The 25,153-nt window shown below is 40.6% G+C and overlaps 1 protein-coding gene across 1 annotated transcript in view; it reads right to left on the reverse strand.

Moving 5' to 3' along the window:
• itfg1 (integrin alpha FG-GAP repeat containing 1) overlaps positions 1-25,153 on the reverse strand; it is a 274,792-nt gene that overhangs the window by 223,625 nt on the left and 26,014 nt on the right. The window contains exons 4-5 of the mRNA XM_078210834.1: positions 23,496-23,553; positions 8,096-8,176 (exon numbers count right to left, since the gene is read on the reverse strand). Coding sequence (XP_078066960.1) covers positions 8,096-8,176; positions 23,496-23,553 — 139 coding nt within the window. The remainder of the gene's footprint in view (positions 1-8,095; positions 8,177-23,495; positions 23,554-25,153) is intronic.

The following is a 25,153-nucleotide window of genomic DNA, read 5'->3' on the forward strand; positions in this document are numbered from 1 at the left end:
CAGGTTGGAAGAATTGCTAACCCTACCGAGAACAGTGATCAAAAACTATAAGCATTACCTTTGGTGTAATTATTAAAAGTTACAGTTATCACTTCAAGGGCAAGGTTTAATTAGAACAAAAAACTTGAAGCCAAATACCTTCTCAGCATCATGCATAAAATGTCAGTTCACATTCTCTAGTGAACTGGAAGTCAAGCTTAGTCTTATTTACCTAGTTTTATAATTAATCAGCAATATAATGCATTTTTAAAAAAAAAATGTTCTGCATTAAGACATTCCATCCCACAATTGCCCAACTGTGAATTTCCACTCTGAGCTGATGCTTTCGGGAAAATGACAAAGAGTAATCTGGCATTGCGTTAGGGAAAAAAATCTATTATGTAAAAGAAGGAGAAAAAAGGCCAATGTACTCCCTTGTGGCTTGAATAGCACTACCACTGGCAGAGAAAAATTCTAAATCATTTACCTTCGCCTTCAGGTGGGGAGTGATTTACAGAAAATTGGTGCCAAAAGGAGGCTAACAAAAAAAAAGGATGCACACTAAATGATGCATATGATAATAATGGAATTCACCACATCTCAATGATATATAAATTCCACCATACTGTTTTTCCATCTGAACTAAAATCCATCTCTACCTCAAATTCAATATCTATTTGCAAAATGACATTTAGTTTTAATTTTAATAAGTACTATGCATAAGTTAATTAAGAACTGAACTCTGAATTCAAAGTGCAGTACTGTGGTAAGTTCCCATGAGGGAGAATTTTTTTTGCCATCTCAAATTCAATCATACTAAAATAGATCAGGAAATCAATTCCATTTTCTGCACAAATGGCACTCTTCAATTTGAAATTTAAGCTTTCATTTCCTGTAATGTCAGATTTCTTCAGAATTCATCAGCAAGTGAAGGCGATTATTGGGCTTTGATGTCACTACAAATTTTGAATCGTTTTAGCGATGAAATAAAATTCTTCCTCTTTTGCAGCTGAAGTCCTAGTTCTGTATCACAATATTTAAAGGGACAATAGTTATCAAATAGTCTGAAAGCTTCTGGGACTGGGATTGTGAGAATGCTATAGACTCTGGAACTGGAGTGTGAGAATGAAACTCCACACATGCTGTCCCAGAATCGATAACATTCTCACACTCCCTGTCCCAGAATCGATAACATTCTCACAATCCCAGTCCCAGAAGTGATAACATTGTCACAACTCCAGTTCCACTTTGTTCAATTCAAAACAAGTGCAATACTTGGATATTGTTCAATTCAAAACAAGTGCAATACTTGGATATACTTGGATATGTTCCTTTTGCTTACAGAGAGCAAAACACTGTATGTGAATAGATGTAGAGTGCGCAAGTGAACCACATTGTGAGCACACCCGAGAGGAATCTTAAACAGCTGGCGGATCATATCAAACAGCGTGTCACTTCAGCTGTTCACAATAGGCAGACTACTTACCAGACTCTAGCAGCCTGTACTTGCAAAACATGGACATAATGTCTAACGTTAGATGCGATTCCACATAAGGACATGGGAGTAGGCCATCTAGCCCCTCGAGCCTGCCCCACCATTCAATAAGATCATGGCTGATCTGAAGTGGATCAGTTCCACTTACCCGCCTGATCCCTATAACCCCTAATTCCCTTACCGATCAGGAATCCATCTATCCGTGATTTAAACACATTCAACGAGGTAGCCTCCACCACTTCAGTGGGCAGAGAATTCCAGAGATTCACCACCCTCTGAGAGAAGAAGTTCCTCCTCAACTCTGTTCTAAACTGACCCCCCTTTATTTTGAGGCTGTGCCCTCTAGTTCTAGCTTCCTTTCTAAGTGGAAAGAATCTCTCCACCTCTACCCTATCCAGCCCCTTCATTATCTTATAGGTCTCTATAAGATCCCCCCCTCAGCTTTCTAAATTTCAACGAGTACAAACCCAATCTGCTCAGTCTCTCCTCATAAATCAACACCCCCTCATCTCTGGTATCAACCTGGTGAACCTTCTCTGCACTCCCTCCAAGGCCAATATATCCTTCCGCAAATAAGGGGACCAATACTGCACACAGTATTCCAGCTGCGGCCTCACCAATGCCCTGTACAGATGCAGCAAGACATCTCTGCTCTTATATTCCATCCCCCTTGCGATATAGGCCAACATCCCATTTGCCTTCTTGATCACCTGTTGCACCTGCAGACTGGGTTTTTGCGTCTCATGCACAAGGACCCCCAGGTCCCTTTGCACAGTAGCATGTTGTAATTCTTTTCTATTTAGATAATAATCCAATTTGCTATTATTTCCTCCAAAGTGAATAACCTCGCATTTGTCAACGTTATACTCCATCTGCCAGATCCTCGCCCACTCATTCAGCCTGTCCAAATCTCTCTGCAGACCTTCTACGCCCTCCACACGATTCACTTTTCCACTTATCTTTGTGTCGTCTGCAAACTTTGTTACCCTACACTCAGTCCCCTCCTCCAGATCGTCTATTTAAAAGGTAAATAGTTGAGGCCCCAGTACCGATCCCTGCGGCACGCCACTAGTTACCGTCTGCCAACCAGAAAAGCACCCATTTATTCCGACTCTCTGCTTCCTGTCGGATAGCCAATCCCCAATCCACGCTAACACCCTACCGTGTGACCCAATCTTCTTCAGCAACCTTTTGTGAGGCACCTTATCAAACGCCTTTTGGAAATCCAAAAACACCGCATCCACCGGTTCCCCTCCGGCAACCGCACCAGTTACATTTTCATAAAAATCCAACAAGTTCGTCAAGCACGACTTTCCCCTCATGAATCCATGCTGCGTCTGCTTAATCGAACCATTCTTATCCAGATGACCTGCTATTTCTTCTTTAATGATGGATTCCAGCATTTTCCCAACTACAGACGTTAAGCTAACCGGCCTGCAGTTACCCGCCTTTTGTCTATTTCCTTTTTTAAACAGTGGCGTAACATTAGCCCTTTTCCAATCCACCGGCACTACCCCAGAATCCAACGAATTTTGATAAATAACCACTAACGCATCCGCTATTACCTCTGACATTTCTTTCAGTACCCTGGGATGCATTCCATCCGGGGCCGGGGACTTGTCCACCTTCAGTCCCGTTAGTCTACCAAGCACTGCCTCCCTGGTAACATTAATTGTATTGAGTACCTCTCCTCCTACCAACCCTCTATCGTTAATATTCGGTAAACTATTTGTGTCTTCCACCATGAAGACCGACACAAAAAACATATTTAAAGTTTCAGCCATTTCCTCATTTCCCACTGTTAAATCCCCCCTCTTGTCCTCCAAGGGTCCAACATTCACTCTTGCCACTCTATTCCTTTTTATATATTTGTAAAAGCTTTTACGATCATTTTTATATTTAGAGCTAGCCTAGCTTCATAACCTATCTTTCCTTTCTTTATCGCTTTCTTAGTCGTTCTTTGTTGTTTCTTAAAGTTTTCCCAATCTTCCGATTCTCCACTATTTTTGGCCACTCTGTACGCATCGGTCTTTAATTTAATACTCTCCTTAATTTCCTTCGTTATCCACGGCTGGTTATCCCTTTTCTTACAGTCCTTCTTGATCACCGATCTGGAACTGGGGTTTTGCGAATGTTATAGGTTCTGGAACTGGGATTGAGAGGATATTATCGATTCTGGGACTGGGATTGTGAGAAAGTTATTGATTCTGGGACTGGGATTGTCACAACGTTATCGATTCTGGGACTGGGATTGTGAGAATGCTATAGACTCTGGAACTGGGATTGTGAGAATGTTATCACTTCTGGGACTGGGATTGAGAGAGTGTTATCGATTCTGGAACTGGAGTTGTGACAATGTTATCACTTCTGGGACTGGGATTGTGATAATGTTATAGACTCTGGAACTGGGAGAGTGGGAATGTCATAGACTCTGCGACTGGGATTGTGAGAATGTTACCAATTCTGGGACTGCGATTGTGAGAACGTTCTCGATCTGGAACTGGAATTGTGAGAATGTTATCACTTCTGGGACTTGGATTGAGAGAGTATTGTAGACTCTGGAACTGAGACTGTGAGAATGTTATCGATTCTGGGACAGGGAGTGTGAGAATGTTATCGATTCTGGGACAGCGAGTGTGAGAATGAAACTCCACACATGCTCGAGGAACAGCACCTCATCTTTTGGCTCAGCACTATAAAACCCTCGGGACTCGATATTGATTTCAACAGTTTTAGGTCAGAACCTCTATCTTGTTCTGTATTTTTTTTTGCTGCCTTGTTTCTTCCTTTATCTCTTAATGTTGCATTCAGATGTTGGTTATGTTGCCATTCACGCATCATCTAGACACTCCCTTTGGCTTTTCCATCACCAAGTCTTTTGTTAGTTAATCTGTCCTCTGCTCTAACACAGATCTTCCCTTTTATGTGTTTTGCCTCTTTCCCCTTCTACTGGCTTAAAAGCTCTGCCTTTTTATCTTTCTTCAGTTATATTCTTCATATAAACTGGCTGCCTCATTTCCCTGTTACAATAGTGAAACACTTGGGGTCTCCGGAAGTCATGAAAGACGCTATATAAATATGCATTATTCCTTTCATAAATTATACTTATGAGTTCTTGATCAAATGAAGTGAAATGTTACAAGTGAAGTTGCATTAGATTAAATACAGTATACAGACTATTAAGTCATTCAGTCCTGTAAATGGCTAATCATTACCTGAACTCTTATTTATCACCTTAATACCCCAACTTAACAAAAAAACTACATACCCAGCACTGACACCATTTTGAGATTAAAGCTTCAGATTTGCACTACAATGTGTGAAAAATTAGATTCCTGATTCAACTCCCAGGCTATCTAGCTCTAATCTTTATGTCATTTTATTCTGGATTCCACCAGCAGAGAAAATACTTTCTCCGCACCCTATAAAAGATCTTAATTAGATCACTAATCAACCTGATAAACTTGTGAATAAAAACCCAGCTTATTTTGCTCTCTAAACTCAGGTATTACCTTGGTAAATCTACAGTGTACTTCCTTCAAGATCAATACATCTTTTCTTAGTGGTGGTGTCCATAAATTAAAGTAGTTCTGCGGATGGAGTCTGACCAAGGTTCCATCGAAATAAAGCATCACTTTTGAATTCTCAATTCATAAATTCATTCCAGTCTCCTGCTTAGCAGTATTGACTTTATTAAGCACTGATGCATTGCAGCACACTAACATTCTAAAAGCAGGCTTCAAGTAGATTACATCTCTAAAGAAAAGATATTTTCATTTGGCATCCAAGAGTAAATTTATGTCAAAGCAGAGTTGTAGCTTTTGATTTATCAATGCCAACACCAGTCACAGTTCCTGATATTGCCTCAAAAAAAATTCACTGGACAAATTATACAAGTCATAATTTCTCATATGCTTTTTTCTGTAAAATTGTCACCATTACTGAATTACCACAGAATTGGTGTCTCCACAAAATTTTTCCAACCTTCACTCATACTAAACATATGAAGGAAGAAAAATAATTCACCTGAATGGTGAACTAGTTGTTATATAATAGACAAAAGGAAAGAGGATAAGGAAAAGAAAGGGATTTACAGTTATACATCATCTTCCACATTTGTTCATGTCTGCCTGAGGAAGGAAACTTAGTTCATCTCACACGTTCACGCACGGAGTAGATTGTAAAAACTCGTAATCGACTGGGAGCACAATTAATATCAATTTCTGGTATTAGAAATATAAAATTTAGTATTGTGATTATTTCATGTAATTTGAATAATGGTGATTTCAACTTGATTAATAGGTTGCTAAATATCATCAACTGTAAAGATCACAAAATGATCGGTTTACCAAAGCTAGAAATAATGAAATATAAACTAGGACACTTGGTATTCCTAATTAATTCTGAGAACAATTTCTTTTTATTATTCGTAATTATTCGTAATTCGTAAGAGTGGGCGAAGGCGGCATTCAGCATGCTTGGTTTCATCGGTCAGAACATTGAATACAGGAGTTGGGACGTCTTGTTGAAGTTGTACAAGATATTGGTACGGCCACACTTGGAATACTGTGTGCAATTCTGGTCACCCTATTATAGAAAGGATATTATTAAACTAGAAAGAGTGCAGAAAAGATTTACTAGGATGCTACCAGGACTTGATGGATTGAGTTATAGGGAGACGCTGAATAGACTGGGACTTTTTTCTCTGGAGCGTAGGAGGCTGAGGGGTGACTTTATAGAGGTCTATAAAATAATGAGGGGCATAGACAAGGTAGATAGTCAATATCTTTTCCCAAAGGTAGGGGAGTCTAAAACTAGAGGGCAAAGGTTTAAGGGGAGAGGGGAGAGATACAAAGTGTTCAGAGGGGCAGTTTTTTCACACAGAGGGTGGTGAGTGTCTGGAACAAGCTGCCAGAGGTAGTAGTAGAGGCGGGTACAATTTTATCTTTTAAAAAGCATTTAGATAGTTACATGGGTAAGATGGGTATAGAGGGATATGGGCCTATGACTCTACCATTGTTTGCAAAAGTTAAGAAAATAGTCACTAAAAACAGAAAACCTGCTTGGTATTTAATGCAAGCGATCGGGATCTCGCCCACCTGCTGTAAGGCCAAAAAGAAGAAAGTGGCATGGTGGCACAGTGGGGGTGATTCCTGGCTTGGGTCACTGTCTGTGTGGAGTTTTCACATTCTCTGTGTCTGCGTGGGTTTCCTCCAAGTGCTCCGGCTTCCTCCCACTGTCCAAAAATGTGTGGGGTAGGTTGATTAGCCAAGCTAAATTGCCCCTTAGTGTCCCTGGATGTGTACGTTAGAGGGATTAGTGGGGTAAATATATGGGGTTACGGGGATAGGGCCTGGGTGGATTGTTGTTGGTGCAGACACGATAGGCTGAATGACCTCCTTCTTCACTATAGGGATTCTATCATTAAATGCCTGAGAGGTACTTGAGTGGCTAGCGGTTGGCCTTCTTGAGGATTAAGATCCCGAGGGGTGAAAATCCTGCCCCCTGAAAACTGCCTGCCAAGCAGGCTGGCAGCTGTCCATTGCAGATGGTGTCACCAGGGGAGCAGTGGCAGCTGCTGTCAATGCACTAGGGAGAAGCCCAAGATTGCAGAATGATCTAGGCCACAGGTAAATGAGAATGCGTTGTGGGTTGCAGGAGGAGGAAACTGGGGTTGGCAGCAAGGGCAGGGGGTGGTTCTCAGCAGGGATTCTCTTTCCCGAAGTTTGGTCCTTAAGTCAGGCACTGAGTACCTTTGGACGAGGAACATCCCCTGGGAGCCTGCAAACAAACGCAACAGGGTTCATGTCCAATCAAAGCACCACACCTATGGCAGTGTGATCATCTTAGATTTGAAATATCCCAGCCAAACCATTTCCACAGATACATTTTGAACAATATTGTACATGCCTATCTTTCTCCTGATAACACCAAGATATAATGACATTATTACACTGTGCTTTGGCAATGGCTAGTTTGTAAAGACCACATTTCTACATTTGCACTCTGAAACACAATTTCCTATCAGTTTTCCTGAGAGCAATTATCTAACATAAGTAAATGGGATAACATTTGGAGATGGAACTGAATGGCATGCAACTAGATGTCATGTGACAAAACTGCCAGAAATGGGTAATCCTATAAAAAACATGTTCAAGAAGATAGCAGTGCTGAGATTGCAATGCAGACTGGTGATACGTTTTCAATTCCTTGTAATACCAAAAGCACAATACTGTCAAATGAGAATACACTGCAACTGGTTTGCTACTAAAAAGACTTGCAAACAATTTCCCTAACCAAACAGTTCATGTTTATTTGCTCCAATAGTTTAGAAGACCCAAAGTATATGCAGCTGAAACCTGGATTTTGTACAATTTAAAGTATTTTATGTAGGGCATGAAACGTCATAGTCTATCCAGATAATGAAATTCCCTTCATACTTGAATAACGAATATCTATATATGGAGTTTAATTGCTCGATTAATAATTGATTTATTCTCATTAACAGCATCACAAATAAACCACCTGAACAAAATTTTATTAGAAGCATTTATCTGTTTATATACGAGTTGGGGAAAAAAAAAACATCCTAGGCAATGCAATGTGAATGCCAGTGCCTACCTTCCAATCAATGAACATATCTGTGGTCTTGTGTTCCCCTTGATGCTTCCAAATATATCAGGTATCATATCACCATTAAAACTAAAAGGGAATAAATATAGGTCAGACAAACCTAATATAAAGGGATCAGATAACTAACACGCGTAATAAAATTGAATAAAACATTGATAAGCACAGCTCCTTTCACACTTAATCACAACAGTGAGGCAGTAAAACTGACTAGCTCATCACAAAAAGGAGAAAATACAGTTTTTCATAAAAGGCAAATTTAAAACATCGAAACATAGGAATAGAAGTAGCTCACTTATCCCTGACAGCTTGCTTTGCCATTCAATTAGATCATGGTTGACCTGTATCATATCACCATTTATCCATCTTGGTTCCATATTCCTCAATAGCCTTTATAACAAAATTTATCAAGCTTAATATTAAAATTTACAACTGACCTGGTCTTAACAGCTTTATGGGAAGCATATCATGCGATTTTCTTTCTTTAGGCAGCTAGGTATTGCAACAATTTTTTGTGCCTGGTGTAATACAGAATCTCCAATTGATATGGCTCACAGATTGATGTTTTTCCCACTGGTTTCTTAACTAAGAAACTCAGAACTAAATTAATAATTTTTTGAACATTTGGTGCAGCAACTGCAACTTATGGAACAGGTTTATGTTAATTGACAGACCATTAATCTATGAAAACTGCATAAATGGGAATGTCTTTACAGTCAGAATATACAACTTTCTTCATTCTACTCTATCATAGAAATCATAGAAACCCTACAGTGCAGAAGGAGGCCATTCGGCCCATCGAGTCTGCACCGACCACAATCCCACCCAGGCCCTACCCCGCATATTTACCCACTAATCCCTCTAACCTACGCATCACAGGACTCTAAGGGGCAATTTTTAACCTGGCCAATCAACCTAACCCGCACATCTTTGGACTGTGGGAGGAAACCGGAGCACCCGGAGGAAACCCACGCAGACACGAGGAGAATGTGCAAACTCCACACAGACAGTGACCTGAGCCGGGAATCGAACCCAGGACCCTGGAGCTGTGAAGCAGCAGTGCTAACCACTGTGCTACCGTGCCGCCCTATCTTATGCAAACTGACAATTTTAAGCAGGTTTTTTTCTGGAAGCTGTCACATGATTTAAGTAATGGTGAAATGTTCCTCTTCATCACATTACTGTTTCCTGAAACACTTGGAACCTCTACAACTTTTCACTAACTGAATTTTTGACTGGGAAAATAGACAAGAAGCAAATATCATAAATCGAATAAAATAGATACATTAGCCATCGCCATCTGAAGGGAAAACAAAAGTAAATTTTGAAATATATTTTGATGGAGGCAAGCTATTATATTACAGATTTAAATACATAGTTTGCATTACTACATTTATAATAAAACAAACTATATATATCCTGCAAAATTACTTCCCCATCATAGCAAATTGAGAAACAATAATCCATTTAAATTTGAAATGATAACATCTTCCCTCTCTTTATTACAGATTCAGATAGGTTTCCATTTCATCAAATTATCCAATTTATTCAGCTTCAAAAATGGACTAATGTATTAATTTAAGCATGCAAGTATCCGAGTTAAACAGCTTTGATGCTACAATAATCCGACCAGTAGCCACTTTGTTTCAAGTTGCTCCGGGTCCACAAGCATAAATGGCTGATTAAGGTTTTAGTATTATGAAAGATGATTAAATTTCTCTTTAAAGTTAAAATTCATTTTTGGAAGGCAATAATACAATCTTTTATTCATAGATGTGAAACTTATCTATGAGTTAACCCTTTGGACCCGAATTTGGTGGAAAATATGTTGGATAACAAATGCAGTTAATTTGACACTATCGCGGACAAAGTAGCCCACTGGATTGGCACCTCATTCACCACTGTTATGAAGTTAGTGTTTGTGAAAATAACAAAATAATTGTAAAAATGCTAAGAGCAGACAGCATTGCATGGTCTGTTTTAAAAGGTGGTTTTGTTTTTTTCTGTATTTAGTTTCTTTTTTTAAAAAAAGAGATGCAGGTGCAAAACTCCAGTACACAGTTTGAAACAATGTATCAGGGTGAACAGAATTCCCACTCACCTGAAGAAGGGGCTTAGAGCTCCGAAAGCTTGTGTGGCTTTTGCTACCAAATAAACCTGTTGGACTTTAACCTGGTGTTGTTAAACTTCTTTCAGGGTAAAAACAACAGGGTTGCTTTGTTAACAGGCTTTAGGTATTTGAATCAGACATTTTTGAATTCTAACCAATCAATTTGAAATAGGCATTTGTACAGCAGCGGCCTAACAAATTTGAATTTTATATTTTGATAACCTGTGAACCAATCCTATTATGTGAATTTTGGCATGTCATTGGGGGTATAAAGGCCACTGCTCCCAGCTCAAAATAGCCAGAAAGACAGCCACCGCCTCTGCCAGCAACTGCCACAGCTCACAGCTAGAGAGAGAGACAGAATCTGCTCCAGGTCAGTGTAACAGCCACATTTTATGTCTTAAAGCCTCATCTCATCTCAGAAGAACAGACCAACGGAATACAGGAGAAATCAGCAAAGAAGAACACCCTGGAGGACTACAAACCTGATGGACATTTGAGAGTGACTAAAAATTCTTTTTTTTGTGTTTGTTAATAAGTGGGAATTGTAATTAACTAAACACCATTCCATTAGAATAGTATTTTATTTGGTTTGTCAATAGTTTAGTTAACTTGTTCACTGTTAGATAAGATAAAAAGTGTTACTTGTTCCTTTTTAAAGAGAGTGTCTCAGGTCGTTATTTTGATTTAACCATAAAAACTGTTGAAGACAGATCATACTATTTCTTATGTACTCATTAATAGATTATGAAGGGAGGTACTTCTCTTTGAGTGGTTGAGTGTTACTTCTAACACCACCTCCACTCCCATGACCACCAATGCACAGAGCATTTCAGTTCAGTCTTTATATTGCCAATGTTGACAGCATTGCAAGGTCAAAGAACCAGGACCCTAATCAATGGCACAGCTAATGACTTATTCCACAGAGCAACCACATGTCACTATAAAAAGCGAGACCATAGCAAAGGTGTGGCACTGGTAGTGAGTGAACTGCAACCTCTGAAATTACTTTAAAATCAATTTCAAAAACAATTTTAGTTCTAAAATCTCTGTAAAATGCTGTAAAAAGTATTTCTCAAGTGCTGAGACAATTTTTCTGCAAAGGTGATGTGGGCCGTTCCTTTCCATTGTTCACATTTTTAAAATTCTTTCACCGGATGAGTGTTGCTTACTAGGCTATTTATTGCCTATCCCTAATTGCCCTCGAAAAGGCGGTGATAAGCCGCTGCAGTCCATGTGGTGTATGTATACCCACAGTGTCGTACAGATTTTGATCCAGTGACAGTGACGGAACTGCAATAAAGTTCCAAGTAATGGGTCGACAAGCTAGAGGAATGGAGCCCAGATGGAGGATCTTTTTCTTTGTCATGTAATATATTCTAGATATTGTAGGTCCACAGTACTAGTGGACCACAACCACAGCTACCATCATTTCCACTGGAGTTGGAAATCATAAGCTGCCCCAATTTGCCGACTTCAAGATGGAATTTCCTAATTGGGCAGAAGCAGAACTAATTCCAAGCTACAGACAGGAGCAGCCATTTACAGACAAAAGGTATCTCAGTGATTTGAACACAAAAATAATCATTTGTATGGGCAAATTTAATAATTTCTTTTCAATTGGTTAGCACTGATGCCTCAGCGTCAGGGACCCAAGTTCAATTCCCAGCTTGGGTCACTGTCTGTGCAGAGTCTGCACATTCTCGTGGGTTTCCTCCGGGTGCTCAGATTTCCTCCCACAGTCCAAAAGACATGCTGATTAGGTGCATTGGCCATGCGAAATTCTCTCTGTGTACCAGAACAGGCGTCAGAGTGTGGCGACTAGGGGATTTTCACAGTAGCTTTGTTGCAGTGTTAATGTAAGCCTACTTGTGACACTAATAAAATAACATTTATATGTTTGTCAATTCAGCTGGAGCCACCTGTGAAAAGAAATGAACTGAGCAACATGATTGGCTTAAATTAGCACGTGGACTGGCTGTTTCTCTGTTTCCTTATCTTTACTTTGCTGAATTAATATTTTTATATTCATATTTAGAACAATTAATCAAACTAGTGTGACACAGGCCTTTATTGAGCCTTGAATGGATTTTTAATGCCATTTTACAGATTCATATTTGATGTATTATTAAAGCTTTTAATTATGCAGATATATTAACACAGAGGATTGACCAAGTTCCATTAGCTCATTCTTATAGTGAGGGTAAAATATGTAGTGGCTAAAGCACCCAAATGATAAGAGATTCATTGTATTAAGTATTTAACGTATTTTGTTAATTACTTCCTTGGCTTTTGGAATTTGTTCAGCCTTATTCCAGCTTAAAAGCATGGAATTTAAATTTCCTGATCTCACATATAATTAACAATAAGGTGCTCAGACAGCATCTGCCAAATCCATGACTACCACCATCTGGAATGACAAGGACAGCAGATACAAGGACAAGGGAACACCACCATCTGGGAGTTCCCCTCTAAGCCATTCATCATCCAGAGTTGTAAATATATTGCCATTCCTTCACTATCAGTGGGTCAAAATCCTGGAACGCCCTCCCAAAGCACAGTGGATGTATGTACACCACATGAACTGCAGCAGAATCACCTTTTCAAGGGGCAATCAGGGATAGGCAATAAATGCTGGCCTAACTAGCAAAGTCCGTATTCCTTGAATAAAAAAAATCCTGTAGTTGTATTTTCATAGAGTAACTTTTTAAAAATGTCAACCCATTTATTAGTTCTATGTAATATATGGAAGTGAAAAACAATTCAAAAGTTAAGATAGCAGTACATTTACACAGAAATGTTAATCGCTGAATTTAATTGAAATTCTTACAGAGCTTTAATCAAAATTTTGACAAGGATTATGGGTGCAACCCCCCACTGGTGTGAATCCCCCAGACTGTGGGAAATTCAATTGACTAAGTTCACCCAAAGAACGAATGGAAAAATCTCGCTTGGAGCTCAAAAGCAGCAAAATATAAACTTAATCACTGGGAAACAATTATCGTGTTTATTCTGAATATGTGTCGTCTCTGCAGACAGAACTGATAACACACCAGGCTTCAAAGATATGGAAACAAATACTCAAATACTTCATTGCAAGCAGGTTGATTTAATGTACCTGATTCAATAAACAAGAATGCTGTTAATGGACACACTGGTTGGTCAGCCAGAATAGCTACTGACTTTTTCTCACACGGGCAAACTACATTACCAGTGGATAAAAATTATTTTAGAACAGTGTAGGAGACATGAGGTCGTAGAGAGTAGAGAATTAAAATGGCAAGAAGCTCAGTCATGCTTTTGGATTGATGCAAAGTATTCAGCAAAGCAATCACCAAATCAGCGTTTGATATCCCCAACGTAGAGGAGACTGCATTGTGAGCAGCAAAGAGATTATGCCAAGTTGAAAGTGCAAGAAATAAAATGTTGTTTTACATAGAAGGAGTATCTGGGGTGCTGGCCAGTGGGAAGGGAGGAGACGAAAAGGCAAGTGGTACATCCCCTGTGTCTGCATGGCAAGGTGCCATGGGGTGTTAGGTGTGATGTAAGAGTGGATCTGGCTGTCAAGGAGAGAATGATCCTTTCGGCATGCTGAAAGGTGGGCCGGGGGGGGGGGGCGGGGGGGGGGGGATATATTTCAAGGTGCCAATGCACCTTTTTTCTCTCCTTACAGATGCTGCCAGACCTGCTGAGATTTTCCAGCATTTTCTCTTTTGGTTTCAGATTCTAGCATCTGCAGTAACTTGCTTTAATTTTTGCCAATGCACTGTAGGTAGTAGAAATGGGTGGAAGATGAGGACAAGGGAAACCCTATTTTTTTATTGGGATCTGTTCCTCATACAGAATATTTCAGAACATGAAAGGAGGTCTCATGGCAGGGTAATAGGCATTGAGCTGGTATAGACCTTCTTTCAGGTGTTCAGCATACCTTTCTAACACAGGGGTGTATTCAAAAGTGATGAATTTGGCATTTATCAACTTCTGAATGACGGTGAGAAGAAACAGTGTAAATAAAGTGCTTTTTCAGCATATTCTTTCTTATGTTAACATAAAATATAGTGAAATCTGAATTTTAAATATTGTTAGAATCCTCTTTCAAAACTATATTTTTCTTTTAAAGTATGGAAATACATTGCATTATCTGGACACCTGGATAGTTTTAAAAAAGTCATAATTCTACTTTGGAACTGTCAACAAGTATGCCTCTTCCAATATATCACCTGACCAGCACGATACCTGAAGGGGAAGAGCTGTTTGTTTTGAGCTGCAATCACTATTGTTGTGGCGAAAAAAACAGGTAAAGGCAAAAGCTATTAAGTTACTGGAAAGCACATGTCAGAGAAAGGCATTAACTTATGAACTCAGAATTTTTGAGGGATTAAGCAGAGAAGCAAAGCTGCCCTATCTCGCTCTTTCCCTGCCTTGCCTGAAATCCCATGTGCGGTTTTCAAGCGCAGACGAGGATTCTCTGCAGCCAGAGAATCCTCATCTGCGTATAACTTGCCTGCATTTTGAGTTTTGAAAAGCTGAGACAAGAAAAAATTATCCAGTTTTATATTCTCCTCCACTCTGAAGGTCCAATGGTGAGAACCTCCAGACATCTTCTGAAGACCAGTCTGCACACGAGGGAGCTCCAGGTCGACAGCATTGAAACCCTGTGCACACTTGCACTATCCTTTACTTAATAAAACCTATTCTCTAAAGCTCATCTCTACAGAGACCCTATCTGTTTGGCCTTTGTTGTTTGTGTGGGTGCATGCTGCGGTATTTTTTTAAAAAAAGGGATAGTTATACTTCCAGAGTATAACTGTGTGTTAACCAGTTCTTACAATTAGTTTGAAAAAATAAAATAAATCAATCATTTTGAGTTTATTGAAAGAAGCCTGGTTAAAGTCTCTTTTATTCTGAGTCTAACAACAGCAAAGGAAAATAATTGGCCATTTTGGCGAGTGAATTAAACTTTTAAACTAATGGTGCGTCCTGTGGATTAGTGGGCTAGATAAACGGCACACTCCGCTCATCCCAGTTGTAACAAAATGAACATACATTAAAGAGCAAGTTAAGAGGGCACTCGGAGGCTTTCAGTAGAGCACCCACTTCCGCTAAGCTGTGTTAAGTCAACATTATTACAATTACAAGGCGATTCCTTGAGGATTTTCCATGTCTCTTTAATGGTCTCTAAGTTATAAAAGCAAAAAACAAACTCATTGAATGCTTCTGGCCAGTCCACATCCTACAACCACCTTTGAAAATTCTGTTCACATTTTGACAACTGCAACAAATTGCACCCCAGCAGCTGAATATTCTAAAATGTACAACATTCTAAATAAAACAAACAACATCCCAAAAAAAGTCAATGTGTTCCATCTCTCAATATTAACGGAGCCTTTCAAAAATTCCAGGATCCAGATCCAGACTTAAAAATTAATCAGTTCTTCCTTGAGCATAGCCTAAACGTGTACAAAATTTTGGTGAAATCCATCCATTAGATGTGCTACAGTGCAGGTGGTGGCCATTTGGCCCATTATGTCTGCACTGGCTCTCCAAACAAGCAACATGACTTCGTGCCATTCCCCAGCCTCTTCTCCATATCACTGCACGTTGTTTCTATTTAAGTGATCATATCATGCCCTTTTGAATGCCTCGATAGAACTTGCCTCCACCACTAGTGCATTGCAGACCCAAACCCTTCTTTGTGTGAAAAATTTTTTCTCACATCACATTTGCTTCTTTTGCAAAAATTCTGTGTCCTGTCGATCATTTTACAAGCGGGAACAGTTTCTCCCTACCTACTCTTTCCAACCCGCTCATGGTTTTGAACATATCTATCAAATCTCCTCTTAGCCTTTTTCTCTATAAAAAGAACAGTCCTAATCTCTTCAATCTGACCTCATAACTAAAGTTTCTCATTCCTGAAATAATTCTTGTAAACCTCCTATGCACTCTCTCCAATGCTTTCATGGGGCGGCGCGGTAGCACAGTGGTTAGCACTGCTACTTCACAGCTCCAGGGACCTGGGTTCGATTCCTGGCTTGGGTCACTGTCTGTGTGGAGTTTGCACATTCTCCTCGTGTCTGCGTGGGTTTCCTCTGGGTGCTCCGGTTTCCTCCCACAGTCCAAAGATGTGCGGGTTAGGTTGATTGGCCATGCTAAAATTGCTCCTTAGTGTCCTGGGATGCGTAGATTAGAGGGATTAGCGGGACGGATATGGGGGTAGGGCCTGGGTGGGATTGTGGTTGGTGCAGACTCGATGGGCCGAATGGCCTCTTTCTGTACTGTAGGGTTTCTATGATTCTTCCAAAAGCATGGCACCCAGAACTGTACATAATACTCCAGCTAAAGTCTAATGTCTTATATACGTTCAGCGTAACTTCCTTGCAGTTGTACTCTTATGCCCCATATTAATATAGCATAGGATACCCTATGCTTTATTAACTGTTCTCTCCATTTGTCTTGCCATATATGCACATATACACCCAAGTTCCTTTGCTGCTGCACCTCTTTAATAATTTTACCCTTTTTTATAACATCCCTCCATGTTCTTCTGACCAAAATGCATCACCTCAAATTCCCCCATCTTTTCTCTGTAAACCTTCACATTCTTTTCAGAAAACATTCCAATTCCCTTTTGAATGCCTTGATTGAATCTGCCTCAACCATATTCCCTGACAATGTGTTCCAGACCCTAACCACTTGCTGCGTGAAACTGTTCTTCTTCATGGGTTGCCATTTTGTTTTTGCTAATTACATTAAATCTGTGCTCCCCTCGTTCTTGACCCTTCCATTAGTTGGGAAAGGTTTCTGTTCAGACTCATTGTGATTTTTAATATTTCTACCAAAGCCTTCTTTTCTCGAAGGTAAACAGTCTCTGCAGTATTCAGGTTTCCAAGGGTTAATGTTTATGATTCTGTACATTGTACCTCTTATAATGATGATTTAAGATAACACATGACTAGAAGAGAAGGAGACTGTTCATGACTTCAGCAGTGTTGCACCTGTATAGTACAAGTGTAACAACAGCCATGCATAGCTGTACATATTTTGGTTGTAAAAAATAAACCAGTGTTGTTTGAATATACCAATGTCTCGGTCATCAATCCAAAGCTAGACTAACTAACATACAATAGTCTCAACCTCTCCAATCTATCTTCATAACTGTTCAGGATATGGCACTCGACTCATCGACTGACAGTTCCGACGCACCACAGCGAAAAACTGCACCGACCTCCTCAGAAGACAAACATGGGACACGGTGGACAGAGTACCCTTCATCGTCCAGTACTTCCCCGGAGCGGAGAGGCTATGACATCTTCTCCGGAGACTTCAGCATGTCATTGATGAAGACGAACATCTCACAAAGGCCATCCCCACACCCCCACTTCTTGCCTTCAAACAACCGCACAACCTCAAACAGACCATTGTCCGCAGCAAACTACCCAGCCTTCAGGAGAACAGTGAGCACGACACCACACAACCCTGCCACAGCAACATCTGCAAGACATGCCGGTTCATCGACACGGATGCCATCATCTCACGTGAGAACACCATCCACCAAGTACACGGTACATACTCTTGCAACTCGGCCAACGTTGTCTACCTGATACGCTGCAGGAAAGGATGTCCCGAGGCATGGTACCTGATACGCTGCAGGAAAGGATGTCCCGAGGCATGGTACATTGGGGAGACCATGCAGACGCTATGACAACAGATGAATGAACACCACTCAACAATCATCAGGCAAGAGTGTTCTCTTCCTGTTGGGGAACACTTCAGCGGTCATGGGCATTCGGCCTCTGATCTTCGGGTAAGCGTTCTCCAAGGCGGTCTTCACGACACACGACAGCGCAGAGTCGCTGAGCAGAAACTGATAGCCAAGTTCCGCACACGAGGACGGCCTCAACCGGGATCTTGGGTTCATGTCACACTATCGGTAACCCCCACAGCTTGCCTGGACCTGCAGAATCTCACTGGCTGTCCTGGCTGGAGACAATACACATTTCTTTAACCTGTGCCCAATGCTCTTTCCACTCACATTGTCTGTATCTTTAAGACTTGATTAGCTGTAAAGATTCCCATTCTAATCAGTATTCTGTAACTTGATTTTGTGTCTCTGTGCCCTGTTTGAGAGCAGATATCCACTCCATCCGACGAAGGGGCAGCGCTCCGAAAGCTAATAGCATTTGCTACCAAATAAACCTGTTGGACTTTAACCTGGTGTTGTTGAAACTCTTATAATGCTCAGAGTTGATGAGCCCACCTGGTTAAAGCAAGCATGCTTCAGGGTCCCAAAGTTCTGATGCATGCTGAACATGTCCACTGCTTGAACTACCACACTACAAATACACAGCTTTCCATTTAAGTTTTCTATGACTAGAATATTCTCCGAATGTCACTGTGGTCCACTGCAATCCATCAATTTTTGTCTCTTATTGCCACACCTTCTGTTACAGTTCTTTTTCAATGCCATTTTTTAAAAAATCGCTTCTTCACTTTTTTAATATTATCCCCATTAAGTGTGATTGTGAACCACTGCGAAAATTTATTGATTTGCAATTTGCCTTCAAGAGCAGAAAGAAAGAAGACAAACTGAGAATAGAAATGGTCTTTAGTTAATTTTAAACATAGAAATGTAGCTGGCATTGATGTGACTGTACAAGAATGGCAGAGCATGGTGCTTGTGTTCTTGTGTGAGATTTTATTGATTGATGCAAATACACTGTAACAATGACATTATACTACTTGAATTTAGTCAGGTCATTAAGTTTATCAATTCACAAAAATACTTGACTAGTTTTATCCAACTATATAGATCAGAAAAAGTAGCCAATCATCTATCATTTTCTTCTTTTAATAACTTAAATTTATTTCATTCTAACTGACCACTGTGTTCAAGATCAGTAAGTCATATGTAATTTTGCTAAAATGGCCTGAGGTTAGACCTGGAAAACTGTAGAATTTACAGACCCATTGAAATAAATGTTAGCCCCTCTTCTACTCCCGTGTACTTGAGAAGGCAAGGGCACTCTGGGCCTCAAAAGTGCAGAATGTAACATCCACCAGCACTCAGTACATGATCAAATTTTTCATTTCCTGGTCAGAAAAACAGTCTGCCACAACAAGGCCCTCCATTTGACAGAACATTGAATTGTCAAAACTCCCCTTAAGCAGGTAGCTAACATAAATAGCAATAATAATTAATAAAAATCAGGGCGATAATTCAATTAAAACATTTCAAAAGGGATTCAATGTGGGAAACACTACAATACCTATAAAGGCACACAGATATTTATTTTTAAGTTAGCTGTCAGTTCTTTTTTTAAAATGGTGTATTACATAAAGTGTGGAGAGTAAGCAGAGGCATGAAAGCCCATATTTTGCTCCAAATGAGGAACACCAAACACTGCAAGTCAGAGGAGTAAAAAGCCATTGGTTTGCATATTATTTTTGAACTAATGCAAATCTTCCTGCAGCAGGTGAGGACATTTATGCTGTTAAGAGGTTAATTTTTCATTTATTTAATCACAAATAAAAGTTACTCAAAACTGTAACTAATTCGGGCAAATTTAGTAATTCGCCAGTTTAAATAAACTAAAGTACTCTTGAATCATAAATGTTATCTGCACTTTTTCAATTTCTACAGTTGGCAATTGGTCTTTTTGAAAGTGTAACTGATTGTGAAAATAATTATTAACAAGATATGGAAAATATATCTCCATCGCAAGATGTCTACCACAACTGAAGTTAGCCTTTTGAACTGCCAGCAATTTTCATATTATGTTTCCCAGAATACAAGCCCAAATGATTATCAACACATCAGCTTTCAGAATGCTTATTTTATAACTTAGCAATAAATCTGCGAATTACAAAATATTTATATATTTTTTCTGATAATGAGAATAAAACCTAACTTGCTGCTGAACCAACAGTTTCAAAGAAGTGTGGGATGCTATCTTTTGGTTGGCAAAGATGACAAGCAAATGTCCAATCAGATACATGCATTTGAAGCAATATTTATTTTATGAATTCACATAAATGATATACCTTTTTTTAAATAAACAAAGTTGGTAGGCAATCTATATGTAAGTTAATAAATTTTCCGAGAAGGGTGAAGAGAGTACTAAGGTTTTAATTTAGACTGCAACCTAAAAGCAGATCTATTTGCTATCAATAAAAGTAATAAGTTGCAACCAGACAATCTAGAGGCAATATTTGAACAAGCAATTCACTGTTCAAATTTGGTGCTTTCTAACTGCGAGATTGGCTTGAAAATGTACAATTTTGCAATATATGCAAAAATTAGAAGTAGCTATACTTGGTGCAAAAATGATCACAAGAAAATATATTAAACGGCCAGATAAATTATAATTTAAGATGCTTAGAACTAATTACATTTCAACTGGTTATCATTTGTACAATTTCTAAAGTTACTTTTAGCAGTTTCAGAGTTGAATACTTTTACTCATCAGCACATGACAAGCATGCTACTTCATTTTCAGGCTCAATGTTAAGAAATAAGGGATTCAAACAAAATCAGTGTGAAGAACCCTCTACCTCTTGTCATTCCTTGACTTGTAGACCAATGTATTATTTACACCATTTTCTGTTTTAAGTCTCATTTATATTGCTTAAACTTTACATAATTATACCAAAAAGGAATAAAAGTTTATTGACTTGGTTGACCTGAATGGTCAGCAGGTAAATGTAGCACTCAATGGCCGGAAGTTCCTACATTGGTCCTCTCAAAACCAAAAAGATCAGCAATACTTGTTGCACAAATGCGCTCCTGGATGGCTAACTTAGTAAGGTAGTGAAGTACTGGGAGATATCAAAAGGTAAGAAGAACTAGTGTGAATAGAAACTCCTGGTCATTGTATTTGATGTGGAGATGCCGGCGTTGGACTGGGGTAAGCACAGTAAGAAGTCTCACAACACCAGGTTAAAGTCCAACAGGTTTATTTGGTAGCAAATACCATAAGCTTTCGGAGCTTGCTGCTCCTTCGTCAGATGGAGTGGTCTCTGTTCTCCAACAGTGCACAGACACAGAAATCAAGTTACAGAATACTAATTAGAATGCAAATCTCTACAGCCAGCCAGGTCTTAAAAAGGTACAGATAATGTGGTTGGAGGGAACATTAAACACAGGTTAAAGAGATGTGTATTGTCTCCAGACAGAACAGCTGGTGAGATTATGCAAGACCAGGGGCAAGCTGTGGGGGTTACTGATAATCTGACATAAATCCAACATCCCGGTTTAGGCCGTCCTCGTGTGTGCGGAACTTGGCTATCAGTTTCTGCTCAGTGACTCTGCGCTGTCGTGTGTCGTGAAGGCCGCCTTGGAGAACGCTTATCTGAAGATCCAAGGCTGAATGCCCGTGACTGCTGAAGTGCTCCCCCACAGGAAGAGAACAGTCTTGCCTGGTGATTGTCGAGCGGTGTTCATTCATCCGTTGTCGTAGCGTCTGCATGGTTTCCCCAATGTACCATTCCTCGGGACATCCTTTCCTGCAGCGTATCAGGTAGACAACGTTGGCCGAGTTGCAAGAGTATGTACCGTGTACCTGGTCGATGGTGTTCTCACGTGAGATGATGGCATCCGTGTCGATGATCCGGCACGTCTTGCAGAGGTTGCTGTGGCAGGGTTGTGTGGTGTCAAGGTCACTGTTCTCCTGAAGGCTGGGTAGTTTGCTGCGGACAATGGTCTGTTTGAGGTTGCGTGGATCGCAACAGACACCTCCAGACGCTGAAAAATGCCCTCATAAGAACAGGATATGGCGCTCGACTCATCGATCAACAGTTCCGACGCGCCACAGCGAAAAACTGCACCGACCTCCTCAGAAGACAAACACGGGACACGGTGGACAGAGTACCCTTCGTCGTCCAGTACTTCCCCGGAGCGGAGAAGCTACGGCATCTCCTCCGGAGCCTTCAACATGTCATTGATGAAGACGAACATCTCACCAAGGCCATTCCCACACCCCCACTTCTTGCCTTCAAACAACCGCACAACCTCAAACAGACCATTGCCCACAGCAAACTACCCAGCCTTCAGGAGAACAGTGACCATGACACCACACAACCCTGCCACAGCAACCTCTGCAAGACGTGCCGGATCATCGACACGGATGCCATCATCTCACGTGAGAACACCATCTACCAGGTACACGGTACATACTCTTGCAACTCGGCCAACGTTGTCTACCTGATACGCTGCAGGAAAGGATGTCCCGAGGCATGGTACATTGGGGAAACCATGCAGATGCTACGACAACGGATGAATGAACACCGCTCGACAATCACCAGGCAAGAGTGTTCTCTTCCTGTGGGGGAGCACTTCAGCAGTCACGGGCATTCAGCCTTGGATCTTCAGATAAGCGTTCTCCAAGGCGGACTTCACAACACACGACAGCGCAGAGTCGCTGAGCAGAAACTGATAGCCAAGTTCTGCACACATGAGGACGGCCTAAACCGGGATGTTGGATTTATGTCACATTATCAGTAACCCCCACAGCTTGCCCCTGGTCTTGCATAATCTCACCAGCTGTTCTGTCTGGAGACAATACACATCTCTTTAACCTGTGTTTAATGTTCCCTCCAACCACATTATCTGTACCTTTTAAGACCTTGCTGGCTGTAGAGATTTGCATTCTAATTAGTATTCTGTAACTTGATTTCTGTGTCTGTGCACTGTTGGAGAACAGAGACCACTCCATCTGACGAAGGAGCAGCAAGCTCCGAAAGCTTATGGTATTTGCTACCAAATAAACCTGTTGGACTTTAACCTGGTGTTGTGAGACTTCTTACATTGTGTTTGAGACAGTGATCCTAAAACATTTTGGAGAAGGGATATGTGGATATTTCCATCATCCTCCAAAGTTTCCATTTTGTTTTTCTTTCCACATAGATCTTAATTTTAAAAAAAATTCCTAGTAGATAAATCCGCCCCTTGCCCCCAAAGAATTACTCTATTATTTTTGGTGTCTGGTAAAGCGCACCACACCATTACTACGAGTTGAGAGAAAAACAAAAGGGCAGCAGAACTGATAACAGTTGCAGTTTTAATTAACCAGCAATAAGATAAGGTTTTTTTAAGCATTCCAATATTTTGACAAGCAGAGTTGAGAAACTATTTTCCATCCATCAAGGCAAATTAGGAAGGGGTGGTAGGAAGAAATAACTTGCATTATTTTTTGGATAAAACAAGTTAGCTAATAGAGATCAAATGATGCTATTCATTATACAGACATGCATATTCAAATACAGGTTAAGACAGGAAATACTTACTCCAGTACTAGTGGTTCATCCAAAAAACTGTGATTTAAAGTGGTATAAAGTTTTTGATCTGGGAAAGAAAAACAATTAATTTACATACAGCTAGCAATTGGAAAACTCTTGTGCATTTTAACATGATGCACTAGAAATGAACAATTATACAAGTTCTTAATGGTATAAAATCAGAAAGTTAAAATTAATTATAATGCACCACTGCCATAATAGGTACAGTGATATTCTATGGATCCCTAATAACAACAGTGGTTCAGTAGTATTATTTCTCAAGATTTTAGAACTTTCTTTCACCAGCACCACCAATGAAGTTTTATTTTAAAAAGTGAAGTTATTGTTCTAATTTAAAAAACAGGTCTGGCAGGCAGGAACTGCAATGAGATGATGACTATGTAATCTGTTTTATTAATGCTGGCTAAGAAAAATATTATGGAGATGCCGGCGTTGGACTTGGGTAAACACAGTAAGAAGTCTAACAACACCAGGTTAAAGTCCAACAGGTTTATTTGGTCCATTGTACAAAGAACCCCCAGCTTTTGTCGCGACACTACGTACTTCCTACAGAAACTCAGCACACATGGAGCAGTTGAACCAGGATCACTCCTCGTCACAATGGATGTCTTGCCACGCTACACCAGCATCCCCCACGATGATGGCATTGCTGCAACTGCCTCCGTACTCAACACCGACAACTGCCAGTTTCCAGATGCAATTTTACAACTCACCTGCTTCATCCTGGACCACAATGTCTTCACCTTCAACAACCAGTTCTTCATCCAGACACACGGAACAGCCATGGGGACCAAATTCGCACCGCAATATGCCAACATCTTCATGCACAGGTTTGAACAAGACTTCTTCACCGCACAGGACCTTCAACCGAGATACATCGATGACATTTTCTTCCTTTGGACTCATGGTGAACAATCACTGAAACAACTATATGATGACATCAACAAGTTCCATCCCACCATCAGACTCACCATGGACCACTCTCCGGAATCGGTTGCATTCTTGGACACACGCATCTCCATTAAGGACGGTCACCTCAGCACCTCACTGTACCCCGCAAGCCCACGGATAACCTCACGATGCTCCACTTCTCCAGCTTCCACCCTAAACACGTTAAAGAAGCCATCCCCTACGGACAAGCCCTCTGTATACACAGGATCTGCTCAGATGAGGAGGATCGCAACAGACACCTCCAGACGCTGAAAGATGCCCTCATAAGAACAGGATATGGCGCTCGACTCATCGATCGACAATTCCGACACGCCACAGCAAAAAACCGCACCGACCTCCTCAGAAGACAAACATGGGACACGGTGGACAGAGTACCCTTCGTCGTCCAGTACTTCCCCCGAGCGGAGAAGCTACGACATTTCCTCCGGAGCCTTCAACATGTCATTGATGAAGACGAACATCTCGCCAAGGCCATCCCCACACCCCCACTTCTTGCCTTCAAACAACCGCACAACCTCAAACAGACCATTGTCCGCAGCAGATTAGCCAGCCTTTAGGAGAACAGTGACCACGACACCACACAACCCTGCCACAGCAACCTCTGCAAGACGTGCCAGATCATCGACACAGATTCCATCATCTCACATGGGAACACCATCCACCAGATACACAGTACATACTCTTGCAACTCGGCC

This window comes from Mustelus asterias, chromosome 4 (genome assembly GCF_964213995.1).
Source record: "Mustelus asterias chromosome 4, sMusAst1.hap1.1, whole genome shotgun sequence".
NCBI classification, from domain to species: domain Eukaryota; kingdom Metazoa; phylum Chordata; class Chondrichthyes; order Carcharhiniformes; family Triakidae; genus Mustelus; species Mustelus asterias.